The 21,124-nt window shown below is 42.8% G+C and overlaps 1 protein-coding gene across 11 annotated transcripts in view; it reads left to right on the top strand.

Annotated features, from left to right (window-relative positions):
- The window catches only part of CACNA1C (calcium voltage-gated channel subunit alpha1 C), a 489,480-nt gene that overhangs the window by 379,061 nt on the left and 89,295 nt on the right, over nucleotides 1-21,124 (top strand). For all 11 annotated transcript variants that reach the window (XM_063318467.1, XM_063318446.1, XM_063318434.1 and 8 more), the window contains exons 13-20: nucleotides 43-268; nucleotides 6,249-6,456; nucleotides 7,229-7,349; nucleotides 9,310-9,424; nucleotides 10,522-10,642; nucleotides 10,770-10,839; nucleotides 16,917-17,049; nucleotides 18,761-18,890. In XM_063318467.1, the coding sequence (XP_063174537.1) occupies nucleotides 43-268; nucleotides 6,249-6,456; nucleotides 7,229-7,349; nucleotides 9,310-9,424; nucleotides 10,522-10,642; nucleotides 10,770-10,839; nucleotides 16,917-17,049; nucleotides 18,761-18,890 (1,124 nt within the window). The remainder of the gene's footprint in view (nucleotides 1-42; nucleotides 269-6,248; nucleotides 6,457-7,228; nucleotides 7,350-9,309; nucleotides 9,425-10,521; nucleotides 10,643-10,769; nucleotides 10,840-16,916; nucleotides 17,050-18,760; nucleotides 18,891-21,124) is intronic.

Genomic DNA, 21,124 nt, shown 5'->3' with positions numbered 1-21,124 from the left:
TGACTAAGTTTCTTTAATCTGTTTCTGTTTGTTTTTCACGAGACACTGCCAATAAGGTGCTGCTAGCTCTTTTCACGGCAGAGATGCTGCTGAAGATGTACAGCCTTGGTCTCCAGGCCTATTTTGTCTCCCTCTTCAACCGCTTTGACTGTTTCATTGTGTGTGGAGGAATCCTGGAAACGATTCTGGTTGAGACAAAGATCATGTCACCACTGGGCATTTCGGTGTTGAGATGTGTTCGACTCCTAAGAATATTTAAAATCACAAGGTACTTTTGTGCTTCTTTGGGAATGAAGGAGGGCTACTGCTCAATGCGTAACATATATAGATACAAGTCACTCATATCTCTGTTTTTTCACTTTTTCTACCACTAATTGGGGAGTGGGAGCGCTAGGTTGAGAGTCCTCATCTTCTGAAGTCTGTGGCAGGGTGGGGAGGGCTTTGCCGACTGGATATGACTAGATGTGGGTAGTAAGGATTGGTGAGGAATCTGGCACAGGGGACTGGAGACACTTGATACCATGCAGCTTGTTAAACTGAAGTCTGGAAGGATAATGTGAGCTGAGCTGGGGCTCTTAGGTTTCCCTGCAAAAGACAAAGTGAAAAAAAACCCCATCAGATAGCCTTGTGACCTTTCCTATTGCTTTATGGTGACAGAGAGGAGCCTGAAAGATTACTTTGAGCCAAAACAACATTTGACTGAGGAGCCCGTGCCAGCTCCAGTAGACTCAACACTGGCCTGAATGGGAGATAGTGTCAACACTAGCAGCTATAGGCGAAGGATGTTGCCAGCCCCTCTTCCTCAGAGGAGTCGGGGAGTCCAGCATGAAGCAGCAGCTTTATGAAGAAACCAGGCTTTTCCAGAATCAAGTCTCCCCTCTTTTTCCTTTTCCTTCTTTGTGCTGTCCCTCTGCATAAAGCGACAGTGGTGTCTATTAAACAGTCGCTGCTTCCTGCAGTCAGGTACCTTCAAAACACCAGCTTGGTTTGGCAGGAGTTCTTCAGTTTGAGGGGAGGTTGTAGGAGAGATCAGCTCCCAACTTACCCAGATGGGAGCTCTTGGAACAAATCTATCCAAGTGCTCACCCGAAGCAGCACAGGGTCTGCCTTTTCCCATGTGGGCACCAGTCAGCACCTTGTAAAAAGTTTGACTGAGGTGGTGAAAGAGTGTGTTTTCTGCAACCTCAGCTATGAAAATGTCCCTAGAATTGCTATAAACTCCCCCCAAAGGAAATTTCTGACAAATTTGAGATAAAAAACACGGTGCGTGAGAAAAACAAGACCAAAACTGGAAGATAGTCAAGATGGCAGAGCTGTGAGGCAGAAAAAACAACAGACTTGGACTTGTGCATTGTACAAGATTTACCCTTAAAGCTTCTGAGCCTCAACTTTCTGGCAGGGTGCATGGTTTTCAAGGTCAGATGGCAGAAACAGAAAATCAGTTTACAGTCTCAGAGAGAGGGGCCAAAGCAAGCCTACAACTATTAAAAAAATTTTAAAGAGGTGGTCTGTTTAGATGTGTGATCACAGAAGAGGGGGGAAATGTTCCAGCTAACAAAGAGTTTCCAGCTAACAAAGAGTTTCCAGCAAGAAAGGTATCTTTGCCCTTTCAGAAATAGTGGGGATCTCTGGTCTGGTGACTGTTTTTCCTGTATTTTGGGGTCTGAAAGCTATCATCACTGAGTCCCAGGCCTGGTCTCTGAGGAAACCAGTAGCTGTTTCAGGCATTGGGTAATCAGATACACCCAGGGCAACATACCAATAGCTATAAAAGCATAAGCTACGACATAGCATCCTGGAGAGGTCATTGTTTTTTCAAGACATTTCTCCACTCCTACACAAAATATATAATCTAGCTAAGAGAATTCTCTAATAAAGGCAAATGTTGAGAAGAGAATATCATTAATACTTTAGGAATCTTGAGCTATTGGAGTACTCAAATATTCCTAAAGCTTCTGGCAGAGATGTAATGTTGGAACCAACCAGCAGTAGGACTAGTTATATTTACCTTCATTCTGCAGCAGGACTAAAATACAGTTTTGCATGGAAGAAAATGTTACCTGGAATATGTCTCCTGCAATTTGTATAGGGGTCTATGTGTAAAGCACAGAGCTGAGGAATAACTCCTAATGAATAATGTATTAATCAGATTTTGCCTTCTTTCCTGTTCCTAAAATATTGGCAAGTAGGTTGCAGTAGTCTCAGATTTATCTGTGTTTTTTAATTATTCAGAATTTTCTTCATGAGTTTTCCCCTCCGTGGGTGAAGTTCACCCTCATGTGGAAGGCCCTAGCACAAGCCTCCAAAGCAGTATTTTAGGCCCACTCATGTCTTACTGCAGGAGAGAATATTCTGTCATTAAAGAAAAACTTCCACCTCTAATGTTCTCCAGTAAAATACAAATTTTTCCATTATTCACCTAACTTTAAATACAGTGATGATTTATTGACCACATCATCGATACTGGTGGAATACACCACCTAAGTGCAATGATAATACAGAAAGATACAATCCTAGAAAGCTGGGAGGAGTAGGAGGGATGATAGTCTAATGTTTTATATCAAATATATATTCATGAGCAGTGACATGGGGACATACGGTGGAGATGGAAATAGCAATAATCAAGGCCATTAAAAAGTCACAAAGCAGGAAATTTACTCTGGTGGGAGTATATCAGTAGGTAGCCTAATCTCTATATATTTGTATGGATTTTTCAGGCTAAACATGGAGCACAAACAAATCCTGGGTGCGTCAAGATGATACACTTCTAGGGAAAACACAAACACAGCTCCCTAATATAATAGAAACAAATAAAGACACCATCAGATGAACAACGCATCATTTTAGAAACCACATTTAGAATTTCAAGAGCAAACGTTTCTTCCAAAATTATAAACACACTTCAGAATTACTTAGTCTTGCACATTAGACAAGCAGACAATATAATCTGTTTGGTTTAGTCTCCCTGATTTTTACAGGGATATGAGAAAACAAATTATTTTCTCTTTATAAATAGTCCTTTACTGCTTTACAAATCCCTATATTTAGTGCTTTATACTTAAAAAATAAATCAATGTATTTGCAACAGCATACTGAAGATTGATATTTTGTACCTAATCCTGCCACTAGATATGTCTCTGTTAACTGTGGGGGGGAGAGACAGGGCATCTTCTTTTTGTACCTGCTTTCAAAGTGGTTTTACCTTGGATGAACAGTGTGGGAAGCTTTCCTACAATGAGACTGCCAGCTGTTGCTACTGTTTTAAGCTGTGCATCTGTGATTGCCAGTATCATAAAGACATAGTGAAAGGGAATGGGGAGGAGAGGGAAGAGAATAAAAGAACACGTTAAGTCCTAATCCAGTTCCACGACTGATTTTTGTGTGAGATGCTGAGCAAACCATTTAACTTATCTGCATCGTTCCTCCATTTTGAAACTGGGATCATAATCACATCCCGCTCACTGGGGTTTTGCAGTGCCTCATTCACTGGCATCCTCAAGGGTCTGAGATCTGCAAGCAGGAGATGTTAACAAGCACATTCATTTCCCTATAAGTCTGACGAAGCAGCAGTGCTTTCTGTCATAGCTCCCATTATATGCTGACTGGTCCAAAACCTCTGATTCCATCCAGCAGTGCAAAGAGATTTATTGTAGCTGGTTTTTTCTTTGTAGTATATTAACCAAAGAGAATGAAGTAGTGAGAGACTTTTCCTTTGTCTGGGCTTCATCCATTCCTGACTTAAAAGCCTTGTGTTTTGTTGAGTAACCCCAGATCTGATTTTGAGGGGCTGTTCATGTTATTTCTGCAACCACCTAATGTGACAGATGGTAACCTCAGTTCTTCTAGGACACTAAGATAAGGCAATTGTGATTTTCGCATCCCAGTCAAGTCAAGCCTTCCTTATCCTCTCCTTTTTCCTTTTTCTCTTTTTTTTTTCCCCTGATTGGTTTGTTTACTTTTCTAATGGTGCTGTATTTCTAGCTAGCACTCAGTGCACAGATAAAACAGCACTAATCTTATCACCAGGTCATCTCAGTTAATTGCTTTAAGTTTGATAGTCACGTAAGAAACTGAATCTCAGGTATTGAGCCATCTGTAAGAAATGCAGAGCTGATGAAAGTCTGTGCAGTTGCTCTCTGAGATAGCAAGGCGTTTAAGCTTTAAGTGAGTCACTGAGACTATTCAGATGGGTAACAGCTCTACTGTATGCCTCTTAAGGGCACTGCTAGGAAGACCTAGAAAATGTGTCCTGGCTGACATTGGAGGGCTTGGAGAGATATTCTGGACCCCACCAGTTTTTGTTTTAAGGATGTTAAAAGCAGTTGAGTTTCATCAGAAATGAAGTTTTCCCTTTTCCTGTGACACTTTTTCTTCCTCGCAAAGTGTGAAAGTATGTGAGCTGTAAGCATAAACGCAAATACAGCAAGCTGTTACATTGCACATTCAGTGCCGACATTTGGTGGCACTGAGCCCACAGCTTCCATGCCCTTACCTTTGCTCTGTAGTTTTTCATTGCTCATCCCTTTAATTGCAGTTAAACTTTAAAGCATTCTAGTTTTCTCTGAAGTGCTGAAGATGGGCTGGAGGGAAAACATCACAGTTAGCTTTGAAGCTCAGCCCTTGGAGATGAACAAGTTGCTGAACTTCAGAGGACATGGCAGTGTCCCTCTGCAGATCAGATTGCTAACCTTCATAAAGTGATTGGGCTGCTCAAACATGCCTGTCTTACAGGGGACAAGGGAAGTCTTCTTTTTACATTGACATTTTTAAAATATTGATTTAACTGGGATTTTAAGAACTCATCTCACATTAACGACCACAATACCTTCAGAACAGATTTGTATGTTGAAGGATCAGACTTCCTCAAAGGAGCGAAAGCACTAGAAATGTCTGCCATCCTTCTCACATGAAACCTTTTTCTCCGAGGAAAATATGGCTAGAAATTCAGAGTCCTCTAAGGAAAGAAAGGTTCAGTGTTATGGGCTTTGGGAGGAGGGAGTGGAGGGTGTTGGCCATGGTGGAACTTCCAAGCATGGTGGTAGGCCACAGGAGGTTTTATGCTAGAAGGCAGACTTTAGAGATCAAAGGCAAACCTTGTTGGCTTGCTGACCTGTTGAAGCTTGCTAGTAATGTGCATTCAAAATGAGGTAACTGGAAGATGACAGCTAGTCTTCAGCACGGTCTGAAAGCTCTGTCAGACTCAAAACTGCATAAAAGAGAAGTGGTCATGACCAGCTAAGCAGTAGACTAGGAGTGGTTGAGCAGATGCAAGACTGAAGTGGAAGTTGCTTCATGGGTGATGTAGTGGATTCTTTTGACATTTTTTCTAAAGGCTTTTTCCAACACATGGCTACTCTGCAGGCTGGCAAAGAATGCAAGCAAACAGACATGCTGCAGTGGAGCATGCTGCTGGCATCAATTTGAGCCCTAAAGCGGGACCACAGGGGCAGGAAGATTCTTTCTCTGCATTATATATCAGGCTGATCTGGGCACAAGCCTGAATATACCAGGAGAGCAGGTCTTAGGCATCCTCTCCTGAATGAAGCCCTCGAAGTGTTCTACAGCCTGTTTGAGGAAGTATGGTGGGTTTGATGCCCAAAAAAGCAGTGACGGTGTGCTCTTCAAAGAGCAAAGGAAATTCTGGACTTTTATGAATGTAGATCTGGAGTCTCTTTTAGGATCCATGTAAAAGGACCTTTAATATCTTTCTCCTTCCTCTCAATCCCAGAAAATTTATCAACCTCTATCTGTGAGTGAGCCCAAGCACATACTCATGCACACCAGATTTTGGACAAGTTTGCATTTGCTGCCAAACTGTTTCCCCATCTGCTCTTGTTAGTTATTACAGGCCATTCTCTGGAGTGAGGTATTCTGGCTGCCATAACATCTGTGAGTGTTGTAATGAGGTTGGTTAGAATGTAACTCACTGAAGCAGCAAGAACTAATCACCGTATATTGATATAAGATTTACAGAGCCTTAGATGGAGAGTGCTGCAATAATCTTCTGGGTGTGTGTACAGGGTGGGGGGTGGGGGGAATTGTGTGTGTACATGTGTGGTAGTAAAATTACTCATTAGCTGCAGTAGGTCTCATTATCTTAGGGAAGCACGTCAATGATTCACTGCTTAACAGGGTGTTTGGAAATGCCTGCTTATACGCACAAGGCAGCCTGAGACAATATCCTGTGCAGTCCATGAGCACCTGTCTTGGGTTGAAGGAATTTTGACTGCTTCTGTTTTCTCTCCCAGATACTGGAACTCCCTGAGTAACCTTGTGGCTTCACTCCTGAATTCAGTCCGCTCCATTGCCTCCCTGTTGCTGCTTCTCTTTCTCTTCATTATCATCTTCTCACTCCTGGGGATGCAGCTCTTTGGGGGCAAGTTTAACTTTGATGAGATGCAGACCAGGAGGAGTACATTTGACAACTTCCCCCAGTCCCTCCTCACTGTGTTTCAGGTAAGGGCAAGAGTGGTCCCAATGGGGCCAACACATTGTGTTTAAATGGGGCAAAACAGAGAGCTGGTCCTGAACTCTTACCCTGCAGCCGGACAGTCCCCAGGGCTGGACGTCAGGCTAACGGCTCCAGGAGCAAGGTGCAACGCTGTGCTGCCAGCACAGGGGTATTCCCTCTCAAAATGGGGAAACAAAGCTAAAGCCCCTGTGTGTAGCAAGGCCACCAGATCTTAGCAGGGTAGGACAAGGGAATGGCCATTGCCATGTCCCAGGACAGCACCTGCATGCCAAAGCCTGCAGCTGTCCTCCCCCCTCTCACAGTATTGGGGAACAAATATCTGCCCACAGCACCAGAGAAGTAACCAAATGGCCTTTAAACTGACTGCAGTTTGGGGATTATTCATCCAAGAGCATCAGGATCACGATTTCACATGCAAGGTGAAGGGAGGTGGTGGAGAGGGCTGTGTCGAGGGCTGACTTCAGTGCTGTAGGTTGTGCAGCCTGTCTCAAACAACAGGCACATGGGAAGGAAATGCCTGTGAGAGGTGGGGAGACTTGAACGGAATTGTCTGGGAGAGCTGTTTGGCTTCACATTCTCCCTGGTTTGTTGTGGTTTTTTTTATTATTTTCTAGATGGACACAGCCAGAGTCTCCAACTATCCTGAGGGGGAGGGGGTGTTCTCTAGGATAGTAGATATCTTTGTGTTACTGGGGTTTTCAAATTCTCTATGTGGTCTAACACTGTATCCCTTATTGGTGGGAATGTGTCATTTAGATCCTGACTGGGGAGGACTGGAATTCGGTGATGTATGATGGGATCATGGCTTATGGCGGCCCCTCTTTTCCAGGAATGTTGGTCTGTATTTACTTCATCATCCTCTTCATCTGTGGAAACTGTATCCTTTGATGCTACTCTTTTCTCCAAGTGGGGCTGAATTTAAAGCCACCCTTTACTACTTTGTTATGTCAGAAAATAATGAATTTCATACCTTACATTTTTACCTTTTCCCTAGGTCTGAATTTTGGCTTTGCACTGCCAAAAGTGAAACAAGTTTGTTTGATTTTAGCTAGTGCTAAGTCTTTAGGCATATAAACAGTTGTAAGAGCCAGCTACATGCTGGTTCCACATGCTAGCTTCTATTTAGTATCTTTACATGTTTAGTGTTGTTATTTTTCATTGCCCTTAATTCTCTCATAGGTTTTTCTTTCCTGCCTTCTCCAGAAGCTAATCTCTGTGTGTACCTACTCTACTTACTGCATATTTTTGCTTTAATTGCCTTTTCAATAATATATTCCATATCATTTCATCCAAGCCTTATGTGGAATAAAAATATGTATAATCTACAATATGCTACGTACGAATGCTGTAATAGGAGTAACATACGTTTGGCATAATTGATTTATGTGAGATCATATATTAATTCATGTATAAGCTAACAGGAACCATGTTCCATTTCAGTTACTGCAATCTGTGCATTCTTCAAACAGAAAATCATGCGCTGTATTATTTTCCAGCCTGTACTGGTATTAAGTAACTTCAGTTTTGTCTGGCTTCAAGGTGAAATGAGGGCACTGTACATATCCCAGGAGGTACAAAGCACATTGCATGATTAGGCTGTGAGTGTCTTTTCACAGGAATTTGCATATAACATAAAGCTATGGTTCTGTTCCATATCTCAGTTTGCTCCAAATTTGTTCATGTTTAGTTTCTGCTTCCCTAATAAACGGCCCCCTGTGTCAGAGGTGACATTTCTTTTTATACTGATTCTTCTATAAAGCCACCTTGTAGTCTCAGCACAGCTTTTCTGGCCTTTCCTCATAATTCAGATCTCTCAAACCCTGTTATTTGACATTTCAGTTGACCTGCATGCCTTCTCTTCAAAGTGAGATGGTGCAATTCCACTTATCTGAAGGTCGAGGGAGTCAGTCTGCCTGACAGCTTAAAAAAGCTACAATTTGGATCTCCTTGTGAACTGCAGAGGAAAATGTGAGCCAGCTCTACATGCTGGCTGACGTTGGAGCCATTAGACCTTGGAGCACAGGGAAGGGGTAGCTATATTTCCAGACTAAGCCTTGAACTGGGGTTTACTTAAAAGCTATCACAGTGTCATAAGACCCAGGCTCAAGAAATTTAAAAAAGAAGCTGGTGCTCAGATTTGTAACACAAGATCTGAACACTGACCGGCAAGACAAGAAAATAGTTGGGATTCCTTGCCCTTCAGCTACGTGGGCGTGACTGGCCATGCAGGGACTCTCTGCTGGGAGATGGCAGAGCTGTCAGCTCGACCCTTCAATGCTCAGGCTAAATGAATTTCTTTCTGGTTGCCTCAGAAATGCTAATGAGAGTGCTGTGCTTGCTGTCCATAAAATCCACTCGTGTCTGTGAGAATACCTGTAATGAGGTTGTTCAACTCAACTACGTAGGCCAAAACTGGAAAGCCCAGGTGCCTTATAGTATGAGGCTCTTGAATACAAGAGTGCTTTAATAAAAGTGACCTAAGCTATCAAAGATGTGAAGTATTCAGCTCTCCCTTTATCTTCAGTGGGATTTGTTGCACAAAGCACAACTCTTTTGGGAAATCGGAAACTAAAACGTAAGTCTGGACTGCAATGTTTTATATCAGTCATTCTGTTGTGAAATTTTGGAAACCCCACACCCTGTGTTAGCCATTTGAATGGAAAGTGTGGGTTTGTGCATGCTGGATATGCACATCCTGAACATTTGTGTGAAATGGAAGTTTTGAAAATCCAAGAGATCTGATGACAGGTTGCTAAAAATTTTCAATTAAGAAACCTTGGGTATAATGTTGTTCTGCGGTTTTCAAAGTCCGTTTTCTTTAAGAAGCACACAAACAGATATCCTGCTGAATGTATTTTTGGCCATTGCTGTGGACAACCTTGCTGATGCTGAGAGTTTAACATCTGCACAGAAAGAGGAGGAAGAGGAGAAAGAAAGAAAAAAGCTAGCTAGGTAAATCCATTAGCATACAGCTAACTACACTCGTACGCATGTATTCCTGTGTGTATGATTACACACATTATGCACAATATATGTGTAAGTATGTGTGTATATGTAATATATATGTATAACTTCTCTATGGGTGTATATAGATTATATATGTATGATTAATATAATTATGTATGGAATTATATATAAAAAAGATTTTATGTAGAAGAATTCAAACTAAAGGACAGGAAGGTGTCATGAGCTGGGAGTCTCCACAGTCGCAGTAATGTGAGCAGAGGAAAGGAAGTCTGGGTGACTGATGAGCTTTCAGGGCACCAGCAGAGAATGAGTGTGAAATGGTGTCAATGTTACAATCCCATCTGAATCTCCCTGAATCTCCTGATTGCAAGGAGATACAAGGCATATTTTCAGACTGTTGTTCCCATGACATAAGATTCAGGAGCTTCCTTCTCTTTTGATGCCACATGCTGTTATTCTTTTGCCAGTTCTTTTAGTGTTTCTGCAGACTCTTAGGAGACAGGAGCTGGATGTAGAGCTTCTCTGTCATTCCCAGCTGCCAACAGCGGGGAAGCCTCTCCTTACTATTTATTTTTGATCACTGTCTTCCAGGCTGCTTGGAGGGAATCTCTTGTGCAGATCTTTCTGTTCTGTCCTGCATGCTAGTCAGCAGGTTTCCCTGGCTCTGGGAGTGCATTGAGGGGCAAAACTTTGTAGGCAACCTAGTGGAAGTCCACAAGATATAGGTTGAAAATGGTTCATGCCTTTGTTATTGGGTGCACAAAAAGGTCTGTAGTGACAGACCTAAAATACGCATGTGCACAAACACACAGGCACATATTTCCTCCCCCTGCACATGCACACTCACTCACACAAACACATGCCATTGAGAAAGCTATAAAATAAAAGGATGCTATATAGAATTAGAGCAGAATCTCTGCCTTTGGCTGTGGATGAGGACAAGGTGGAGCCGCTGGACTCAGAATGGAGGTGCCAGCCAGCTGATTGTTCTCATGGTGTGTACCATACTACATGAAGCTCCTGAAAGGGAAACAGCTTTTCACCTTTGTAACTCTTTGCTTTTTATCTTGTAAAACTCTTAGGACTGCTAGTCCTGAAAAGAAACAGGAGATAGAAAAAACAGCTGTGGAGGAGGAGACAAAGGAGGAGAAAATCGAGCTGAAATCGATCACTGCTGATGGAGAATCCCCACCTGCTACCAAGGTAAGGTCTGCTGCCAGCCAGATCTCTCTGTGCAGTGACGGCATGAACAGCTTGGGTTTCTGAGGGAATGAAAACCCCCTGCCTTGTCTGATAAAGGCTTTGCTTCTTCTCCTTCCATTTCTGTCAGATCAACGTGGATGATTATCAGCCCAATGAAAATGAAGAAAAGAGCCCATATCCCACAACAGAAGCACCAGGTATATATCTTCTTCCTCTTATCCCTGATTCGACAAAAAGAATCTCCGGTTGTTAATGCACATAAAGCCAAATTGTGACAGCAGGTACGCTGAACCACGCAATGCTTTCATGATGGGACAGGATGATGTGCTTGCCTGTGTTTGCACAGGTGTGGACTTGGTCCTTTGCAGTCCCTATACTGATTAGTTGTATTTGATTTGGTTCTCTGTAAAGCTCTGCATTTGGAGACAGAGAACCAAATCAAATGATATACAAATCTCTGTATATGAAAATATACATATGACTTTGGTTTTAGTCTGTGTTTTCAGTGGTCAGGGGACACTCACAACAGATAGTTGTGAAAGACAAAGTGCTGAATGCCTTTTTGCACTTTTTTCTGATCAAAAAGACAGAGTGACTTATTAGCGTATTTCTAAAGGCATGAGATGTCAGCCTAGAATTGGACAAAACAAGCTAGGGCATTAGTTAGGCTAGTTTTCAAGCCAGTTTGACCTAGGTAACTTCCTCCTCAGATACTTAAAATATTGGTTGAAGAAATCTCAGAACTTTGAGCAGTTTTTCCTCAAGAGATCCTGAATGGGGGGTGGGGTTGGAGCAGAAGAATTATAAGCTAGTCAGTTCAACTTCCATTCTTGGAAAAGTGCTGGAACAAATGATTAAACAAACTATATGACTGCAAGATAAGGAGATGACTAGCAGACAACATAGATTTGCCATGAACAAATCACGTCAAACCACCCTTATTTTCTTCTAAAAGGGGCTGACAAGACTTGTAGACAGGATAAAAGAAGTAGATGTCATATTCTTTAGTTTTGCAAAGGCTTCTGACTGTCTGTTATAACATTCTCATAAGCCAGCTAGAAAAACATGGTCTGGATGATTGGGAGAGAAATTGGTCAGACCCTTTATGTGGAGAGTAGTGATGGCCCAAGTGAGGTTCTACAACCCAAGGTCCTGTCCCGAGTTCAGTTCAGTTCATTGTTAATGGTCTGAATGATGGAAGAGGAAATATGCTTAATACATTTGCAGATGACGTGAAGTTAGGAAGGACAGAAAGCATGCTGGAGGGCAGCATTAGAATTCAATCAAGCTCTTGAGGAACTGGATAAATGGTCTAAATAAAATTGAAAGTGCCAGGTTCTGCAAGTAGACAGGAATACACAATTCACAAAAAAAGGATCTTAGGTGACACCTATTTAGGTAACAGTCCTTGAGAAAAGAATCTGAATCTTGTGATCACAAGCTTAACAGGTGCCAAAAACATTTTGCTGTCTTCAAAAGGCAAGCGAGTAGTGAGATTTATAAACAGTGAAATCATGACCCTTTAGTCCAGTTATGGTTTTCTTCTGACTGGCCAGTGAAAGCTAACCTGTGCAAAGCAATTGTTTTATTCTGTTCACCATTGATAAGATCTCAGGTGGGATATCGTATCTCATTTTGGGCGCTCTGCTTAGAAGTGGAGCTGAACAGGAAGGAACGTAGAAAAGCATGACAAAAACAATGCTAGTAGGAAGCAAGAACTAAGATTGAAAGAATTGTGGTCATTTGAGCTAGGAGAGGCAGGAGAAACGTCTTCAAATGCATAAAAGCCTGTTACAGGTAGGAGGGGAATTATCTCCGTTATGAAGAAGTAACAGATTTAAGATTCACACAGGGGAGAATTTTCTAATGGTGAGGCTAGAAAAGATCATGAAGATGGTTGTGGAAGCCCAGAATCACTGAACGTTATTAAAAACAGGTCAGGAAAATATCTGCCAGAAAAGGCTTAGATATAATAATTAGTTGATCCTGGCTTAGCAGAGGCATGAACCAGAGGGCCTTTTGTGACCCTTTCCTGCTCTGCCCGTCTGTGTTCCTAGGATTATGTAACAAGATGTAACAGCTCATAAACCACATTCTCTTCTATTCCATGATTCCTAATAAATGTCTGATAATAGGTTACCGTGACAGGGTAAGAAAAGACACAACAGTTCATTTTAAGTGGATGGACAAGGGTTTCAGACAAGCAAAAAGGAAAACTGTTCATTGCACGATTTTCAGTGCAAAAAAACCCACATTTGCTATGTTGGTATTCATCCATATTTATAGTCCATTTGTCAGGAATAGAGTGTGGTTCCAACACCATGCAATAGTGTTTTAACATTGCCTGGGGCAGATCGCTCTGGCTTTAATCCTCCCAGCACTTCTATAGGCATAGGCACTTACTGGACACCCATCCCCAGTTGCTAAGGGGTTTGTGGGAGTCTTCAGTCAGAAGCACAAATAAAAACAGCTTGATACAGTTCTGTTTCTCAGCTGGCTTGAATTGGCAAACCATTGCATTTTTTTGAAGTGAAGGTACAGTTACCCATGTATCAAATTTAAGCTCACTGACAATAGCTTAGAAATAGTCCAGCATGTGAACTATATGACGAAAACTTCATCTACAATTTGTGTCATGGGCATTTTTTCTGCAGCTGTGCATAGGATTAGAGTGCAGAAAATTAAGTAAAAACCCTTCTAACTCCTGCCTTGGGGTGCCAATCCCTGGCTTGGCATACTTTTGAACAGAACCTAAAATTTGAATGGATGGTCAGGTTTCAGAGTTCGTGGAAGTCAACCATAAGGCTCAGATGCAGTAAAGTTTTGTCAATTCCTTGTTAGATAAGATTTGCCGTAGTCATCTATTCCGTTCTGCTGTATAAAGCTCAGAAACAGCAAGGCCCCCTCAGAGCTGATGTGGCATGTCACATCTGCCTTGTGTGGTCAGTTGTGGGAACAAGGCTCCAAGGCTTTCCCCAGCATTAGCAAGCCAGAATTTATCAATCCCCACATGTACCCCTGTCCAGTTCCCTTGTGGCCATCTGACCAGTCCAGAATCTTTCTGCTGGTTGCTGATTGGTCCAGCTGTGGTACAGGAGATGCCAGGCAGCTATATACGGCCCATCTGGGAAAACACCTTTTCTTGCCTACTTGCATGTGGATCTATTTTAGCTGTGCTTTGAGTGAAGCATCCTGTTGCTTCTTACGTGCAGTCAGCTGGTTCTACCTATTTTCTGTTCAAAATTTAAGCTGCTAGTGCCTGTGACCTTTCCGTGGCTTTGTACCGTGCCATCCTCTGAAAACATCCTTCACCCTAACCCAGTGTTCAGAAACAATTTGAAATGGTCGCTTCATTTGTTTTCCCTTTATTCTTTTACCCCACCTTGCTCAATCTGCTGTTTGTTTTTGCTGCTTCAACCAGTTTTCTTAGTAACCTCTTCTGACTCTATTTGCTACACAGTGTTGCTCTTAGGCCCCAGAATACTCTGTGTACTTGCAGCTCATCAGATCACCTATCCTCTTTGTTGGAGGGAGAGACTAGTTCTTCCAGAGTTTTGTGTACACTAGAAGGATTATTATGGTGATATGTTTATTATAGGAAGACAGGGAGCTAGTCTTGCAGTCTAGTACAGAAACAGACAAAGAATTCAGGATGTCAGATGAAGGTAAAAGCTTGGGATGATTCATGGGAGCTTGAAGCAAAGCAATGTCTTTACACAAGAGTTCTGGTCTTTGTACAGTAACAAAAAAAAAATATCCTCATTATCGAATTTCTCACTGATGCTGCACTGTTGTTTGTGTGTGCTTATGGCTTCGCAACCAAAGGACATCACCATTCTAATGAAGCATAATTCAAGATGACAGTCCCAGATTTGAATTTCCTTGAACTTTAGGAGAGTTCAAACCTAGATCTGAACTTGGCAGCTCTGAGTCATGTTTCTTTATGATTTTGTGGCAAGCTTGACTGGAAGTGTCACTTTTTGAACACAATACACCTTAAGTGTAGAAAACAGTCAAAGAACAAATGTTGGATTGCAGCCGATGTGCTGCCCAGCCCAGCTGTGAATACCATGTTGACCTTTGCTTTTCTGAGTGCTGGCAACTGTGCAACATACTGTTTCTATATGCGGGTAAATAGCTTAGGTAACGAACTGAGCTGAGGCTGTAACTGTGTTATTCTTTGCAAATATGGGCCTGAGTGTTTCCTTTCTTCTGTGCCCTAGACCCTACTTTAAATGAAAAATATTTAGAACATTATTCTTTATCTATGGCTGAGGAGCTGAATGTGTTTTCTAGACTGAAAGTACGTGGTTGCCAGAATCATTAATGTATTTCTTGCTGTATGGCAGACACAAGAAAAAGAGGAAAGGAACAAAGTTCTTTACGGTCTTAATGGAGCTGGTCCTTCTGCTAAGAGTCCATTTTCCTGTGGCATTGTTCTGTGCCAATTTGAAAGTGTTTTTTCAAGCATTCCTCCGAGTAAAAGAAAAAGAATGATCTAATAGCGAAGGCACAGAGCAGGGACTCAGAATGCTAGTCTTTTAAAGTGAGAGCTTTCAAATATCCTACGTGATCATGGGCATCAGTATTCTGGACTGTTGAAGAAGAAAAAGAATTTGCTTACTTCACTTATTGTCAGACCACTCTGAAATCTGTAGAAAAAAGGTGCAAGCGCAAAGTATTATAATATTATATAAATATCAGCATTAACATTAACATCAATTTTACAAGTACTATGCACAAAACTACTTCTGAAATAATGTTTCTTTAACTAATAAAGCCTGTAAAAAGAGTGTTATAAAGTGTATTACAACATAAAATTGAGCTGTTAAAAAATAGACCAGCTTAAATAGTACAAACCCTGTGTACCAGCTCAAACATTTATCCAAAAATCCATCAAGTGAATTTGAGCTGAACTCTTGCTACAAGAGTGTGAAGAAAGAATCCTATTTGCATGTATTAATGGCAGGCATTGAAAAGGCCACTTTTCTTCTGTCTTTGACATCTAGATTAGGTGCTGTGCTGATTCATCTGTTCTTTCTTAAGTGTCCATTACCAGACCAAGTATAGTACCTGACCCTAAAGGAACAGGCTCTTCCTGGAATTTATCTCACTTTATGGACTCAAGATAAACCTTTTAACTTGAGTTTTCTCCTTTGCATTGGCTGGAAGATGTATCAGTTGCATCTAACCTGTCAGGCTACTTTCTTAAAATAATTTTTCCTATCTTGCTGATTGAGAAGATTGGGATCTTTAAAATAGCAGTATCTTTTCATGTCATTTACAAAACAGCATCTGACTTCAGCAGGTAGAAGCAATCCTCAAAGGTGGAAGGTTCTCTTTCACATACCACTTAGCCCTCATCTCTGCATTTTTTTCCTTGAGTGTGATCACTGACCTACACAGTGCCTGGAGGTCTGCTCCATAGGCATCCAGTTTGAGAGTCTCAGCCTCGTTCCTGCCCTTTCAGTCTTCCTCCCCCTGAATTATGAAAGGGGACAATTTTAAGAATTTCTGATGGGTGTAAGTCAAAGTGCCCATGCTCCGTGTTTGCTTTGGGGCATACATGCTCTCATCCAGACACGATGACAGACGTGGCAGTGGCTACGTGGAGAACCTTGCAAAGAGTTCAAATTAATGCCAGAGTGTAGTGAAAAGAAGTGCCCGTGAAGGTCATTTAAACAGGTAGATGGTGTTGTAAGAAGTAACCCAGCTCTCCTCTGCACCAGTAGAACCCCAACTGCAGGTTAATCCTGCAGATAATCTGGAGGAAAGTAGCAAGAATGATCAGAGACCTAGGGAAGATAGCACCTCAGGAAAGACTGCTCTAGGAACCAGAAATCCTCACAGAGACATAATAATGGTCCTCAATATGTAAAAGCCTTCTTTAGGAGGAAGGGAATTCTCTATTTTCTGTGTCCATGGAAAATAAGGAAATAGATAACAGATTTAGGCCACAGCAAGAAAGATTCAAGTCAGTCATTAGAAGAAGGGGTTTTTTTTGCAGTGAAGCATCTGAGGAGACTGTTGTGAGGATATTGTGGGTTTACCAGCATTAATGGTTTTACAGGGAGACTAGATCAATGTCTGCCAGGGCGAGCACTGGGCAGCAAATGCTGCCTTGAAGAAGGGAAAAGTGGACAGGAAACCTGAAGTTTTTGTCATCCCCTTTCAATGATTCTTAGTTTTGAGCTCTAGTTATGACAGAGACAAATGCCCTAGCACTCCAGAATGGGTTGTATTTTTCATTAAAAGATAAAAATGCTTCTTACAGCAGAGGAAGATGAGGAAGAACCTGAGATGCCTGTTGGCCCTCGGCCTCGCCCGATGTCTGAGCTGCACCTCAAGGAAAAGGCTGTGCCCATGCCTGATGCCAGTGCATTTTTCATCTTCAGTCCTAACAACAGGTATTTAAGAGACTGCTTAGCTGGAACAAGGAGGCGGAGAGCAGGTACCCCTTGCATGCTGGGCCCCAAAGATTATGTGGTGCAAAGGTCCCTTCCAGCAGTTCATACCAGAGACCTCCTTTCACCAGTCTCTGCTTCAAAGGCCCTGGCATGAAATCCTCATGAAAGCACAACTGTAGGGACCCCCCTGACAATATTCAATGGGAGTTCATGGCACCTGCAAGGCTGATTGAAGACACAAATCATGACAGCTTTGGAAATAAGGGACTTGGAAGCGAGTCAGTAATTGGAATTCCCCAACATATTTGGGTCCAAATTGCAAGCAAGCCATCATGCAATCAGTCAAGCATGAGGTAGGAGCTTCCTGTCCTACTGGCTGCTCAAAATACACACCCAGCAGGGAGTTCATGTATCTCTAATCACACATCAAGAACGAGCGTACAAGGAAAGTGAGGAGGAGGATGAGAATCCATAGCTCTGAGGGGAGGCTGAGGAGAATAATTCTTCTCTTGTGCTCTCCCCTTGGGTTCCTACAGTGTGGCTTCGCACTGCCTCACCTGTCTTTCCAATACAGATGCACAGGACCAGTACCGTGAGAGGAGGGCTGAGCTATGACACAGGGGAATATATCTTTCCAAGGGTGCAGAAATGAGCTGACAGCCCAGTGGTCTGTGCAGTACCATGTATCCCAACATCTCCCTCGGGGACTGGGCCTCCAAACACAGCCCCAAAGTAAGGCAGGGGTTTAAAAGCACAGCTGAATTCAGAGCCAGTCTTTCCACAGCAGGGCTTGTGCCGCTCCTCCTTGGGTATGTGCAAGAGGGAGGGGCTGATGATGATTGGGACTCATGGACTCTAATGCCAGCTTTGCCACCCACCCACTGTCGCTTGTTGAAGAAGTAAATTAACCTCTGCAATCATCTGTAAAATTGCTATAATAGGGGCTTGGAGGCTTAACAGCCAAAAGTAGAGCTAAATAGATTAATGAAGTGCCTCTAGAATTATGCATACGACTGTTATGAGGTTTAACTCCTCGTATCCTAATACCAACATATGGAAAGTGCTGTAATGGTCTCCAGTAAACACACTGCTTGATGGGATACTGCTACTTCTTTACCTGCTAGTTTCCGACTAAGAGCACCAAGCAGTTTATATTGGGCTGATGTTTAGCATGGCATGATGTCCTCCCAGAAGCCCCTTGAAAATGCCAGTCTGCCCTATATCCAGTCTGTGCCCTGTTAGCAAGATCCCCCACAGCTGCTGCTCAGTGACGCTGCAGCCCCAGCTCAAAGAGACATTGGCCACCCCGAAGCCTGTTTCTGCAGCTTTCCCGCTAAATGAATGGGAATGGTTCTGTGAATGAAAACAAGGGATATAATTTTGGGTTGGCAGGTTTCAGACCACATCTAAATCACAAAAGGCTCGGTCAGGAGGGAGTGACTGTTCTCCATTCAAACGCACCGAGCGCGAGTCCTGCAGGCAGCCGCTCACCCTGTGGGCATCACTGCATGACGTGGAGAGCCAAGGCTGCCCAGCACCCAGCAGGACCAAGCACAGCTGCCTGGGCCCATCGTCTCCTTGCTGCTGGGGCAGAGGGAAGCTGCTCTGCAGAACAGTCCTCCAGGGCCAGTCCTGCTGGAGGAGGGGGGGATGTTTCCTGGGTCTTGCTGTTTTCTGAGGGATAAAGTTGTGCCTCTCCTCTCTCTTGCAGGTTTCGTGTCCACTGCCATCGAATCGTTAACGATAACATTTTCACCAACCTGATCCTATTTTTCATCTTGCTCAGCAGCATCTCCCTGGCAGCTGAGGACCCCGTCCGACATCTCTCCTTTAGGAACCAAGTATGCTTCCCATCCTCCTTCCCTCGCTGTGTATTAAAAGCGTGGTACAAGCAGACCATGAGTTGAAGCCAGGAAAGACAGAAAAGACTGTATTAGAGGCTTTGGGAGTGACTTTCTTCTCTGATTTGTGCGTTTTGTAGGCAGTGTGTGAAATCATTAGGTTTTGCAGGGAACATGAGTCAGTGCAGAATTGGGCCTCTAGTTCATTTCAGAAGCGTGGGTAGGGGAAGGAAGGACTGACAGGAGGCTGAAGCAAAATTATTGTTCCCTGGGATTAAGGCATCAGAAATGGGCTGTAGAAACATTGATTGGGATACAGATAATTCTAATTTGGGGAATTTGCAAATTTGGAATATTGCTGTCCTGCTACATGCTTTCTTTTGAACTAAAAAGCCCAGGGCCTGATTTTCACTTTGTTCACAGTGGTGTAAATCAGGAGTAACATTCTTGAGTTTGATGCAGTCACTCTGGGGGAAATTGGTGTCATCAGGGTTAGAATCAGACTATTTGAACGCAAGCTACAAAGCTATCATTAAATTTGAGATAATCCTCAGAAAATATGCTGTTCGGCTCTCCTCACCAGCCTGGGGGAAGGAGAGGAAGGCATTCAGCAGGGAAATACATTCTCACCTTCTTTCCTGACCATTCTTATTAGCCTTTTGAAATGTTCAGTGCTCTCTTAACTTTGCCAGTGGTTGTTTCCATTAGTCTGGGGTCACTGCAGAAATCAGAGGAGTCAGCAGTCATATGTGAGACTTCTGATCTCTGCTGTCTGCAGTGGCATTTTGGTGTCTTTATGCTGGAAGAGCTTGCTAGTCTTTAAGAATGGGACTTTTTTTGTTGTTGTTTAATAATAAAACCTTAATTTAACTCTCAGTGTTCTACCCCCCTGAAATATCCTGCTCATAAGTGTTTAAATGCATGCAGAGAAGATGTTTATGTAGGTTTATTCCTGAGCATATCTCAGAGCTGCTTTACATTTGGAACTGAAGGAGGGCCCTAAATAATACAGTCAAACCCGTGCCACCAGTGATGCATTTTGGGCACGGCTGAGTGTGCCCACCACGTAGGGATAAATGTATGTCAATATATATTAGCACTGCAGCCTGATGTCTGCTGGCATATGGGATTCTGACATGCCACAGAAGCTGACGCAGATACTGTAGCAGAGAGATTTAAGTGACAAAAAAAAAAGTCAAAGCTGGTTGTCCTGGATATAAAGAGCTGACGGTTTGGGGCAAAGTGTTGTCATGTGTATCTGAATCCACTGATGTTGCATGAAAATCTGTGTTTAATTTTTGCAGGTACAGATGTTTAAAATGTGTCATACAAGGGGACACTGACAAGATGTTTGGGTTGCAAATGTGATCTGCCTTTACACTTTGACAGTAGAACAGTAAGATTGTGTCCTGCTCTGTGCCCACACAGGGGCCTGGGAGGGAAAGCAAGCAAGCTGAACGCAAACTGACTGCCTCTACCTTCACTCTGGGACAACATAATCAGGCATTAACCTGTGCGCAAGGACTCACGCAGACTAGTGCTGCTGTTGACACAAACTGTCCCAGAGCAGGAAGAGCGGAATGGAGAGAACATTCTCCACCCAGGGCTAGCAAAGGGGCTTGGACTCTGCTTCTGTCCCGGTGCGGAATAGTGGCTGCATCTTTCTTGTGTCACACAGGGCTTGGGCAGCAAGTTTTTGGAAGTGCCCCCCTAGTCTGATCAAAGAGCCTTTAAAGCCCAAACAAGTCCTAAGACTCTATGCTCACAATAATCTCCTGTTTGCACCTTGGCAAGGTGCTCCTTCATTTTAATATATTCTAGAGTAAATTCATATTTAGATAATAATAAATATGCCCGCTGTTAAATGGTACTGCCTGCACAGGTGGAGCAGTGATCATTTTCATTAGGCATGATTTCATGTGTAAGGGACGTCTTTACTAGCTGCAGCTTTGGGGCCAGATTCATCAGTACGCTCAGCTGCTTTGCTGTGCTCCGGTGATGTAAAGTAGCTGCAGGTACAGCTTAATCATCCACTTTAATCAAGTTTATGGCTGCTTTATGTTGTTGGAGTCATGCAAAGCAGCCTGAGAGTACCCATGAATCTGGCCCATTGATTATAAAATTATTCCATTGATATAATAACCAAATGTCAGGACCTACAAGGCAGCAATGCAAGGGGACATTTCCAATTATAATGTGTGTAAATTAATATAGGATGCAATTGAGATCTGTCC

The sequence above is a fragment of the Chroicocephalus ridibundus genome, chromosome 1 (genome assembly GCF_963924245.1).
Source record: "Chroicocephalus ridibundus chromosome 1, bChrRid1.1, whole genome shotgun sequence".
Classification (NCBI taxonomy): domain Eukaryota; kingdom Metazoa; phylum Chordata; class Aves; order Charadriiformes; family Laridae; genus Chroicocephalus; species Chroicocephalus ridibundus.
This window is presented reverse-complemented; position numbering and strand designations above follow the sequence as displayed.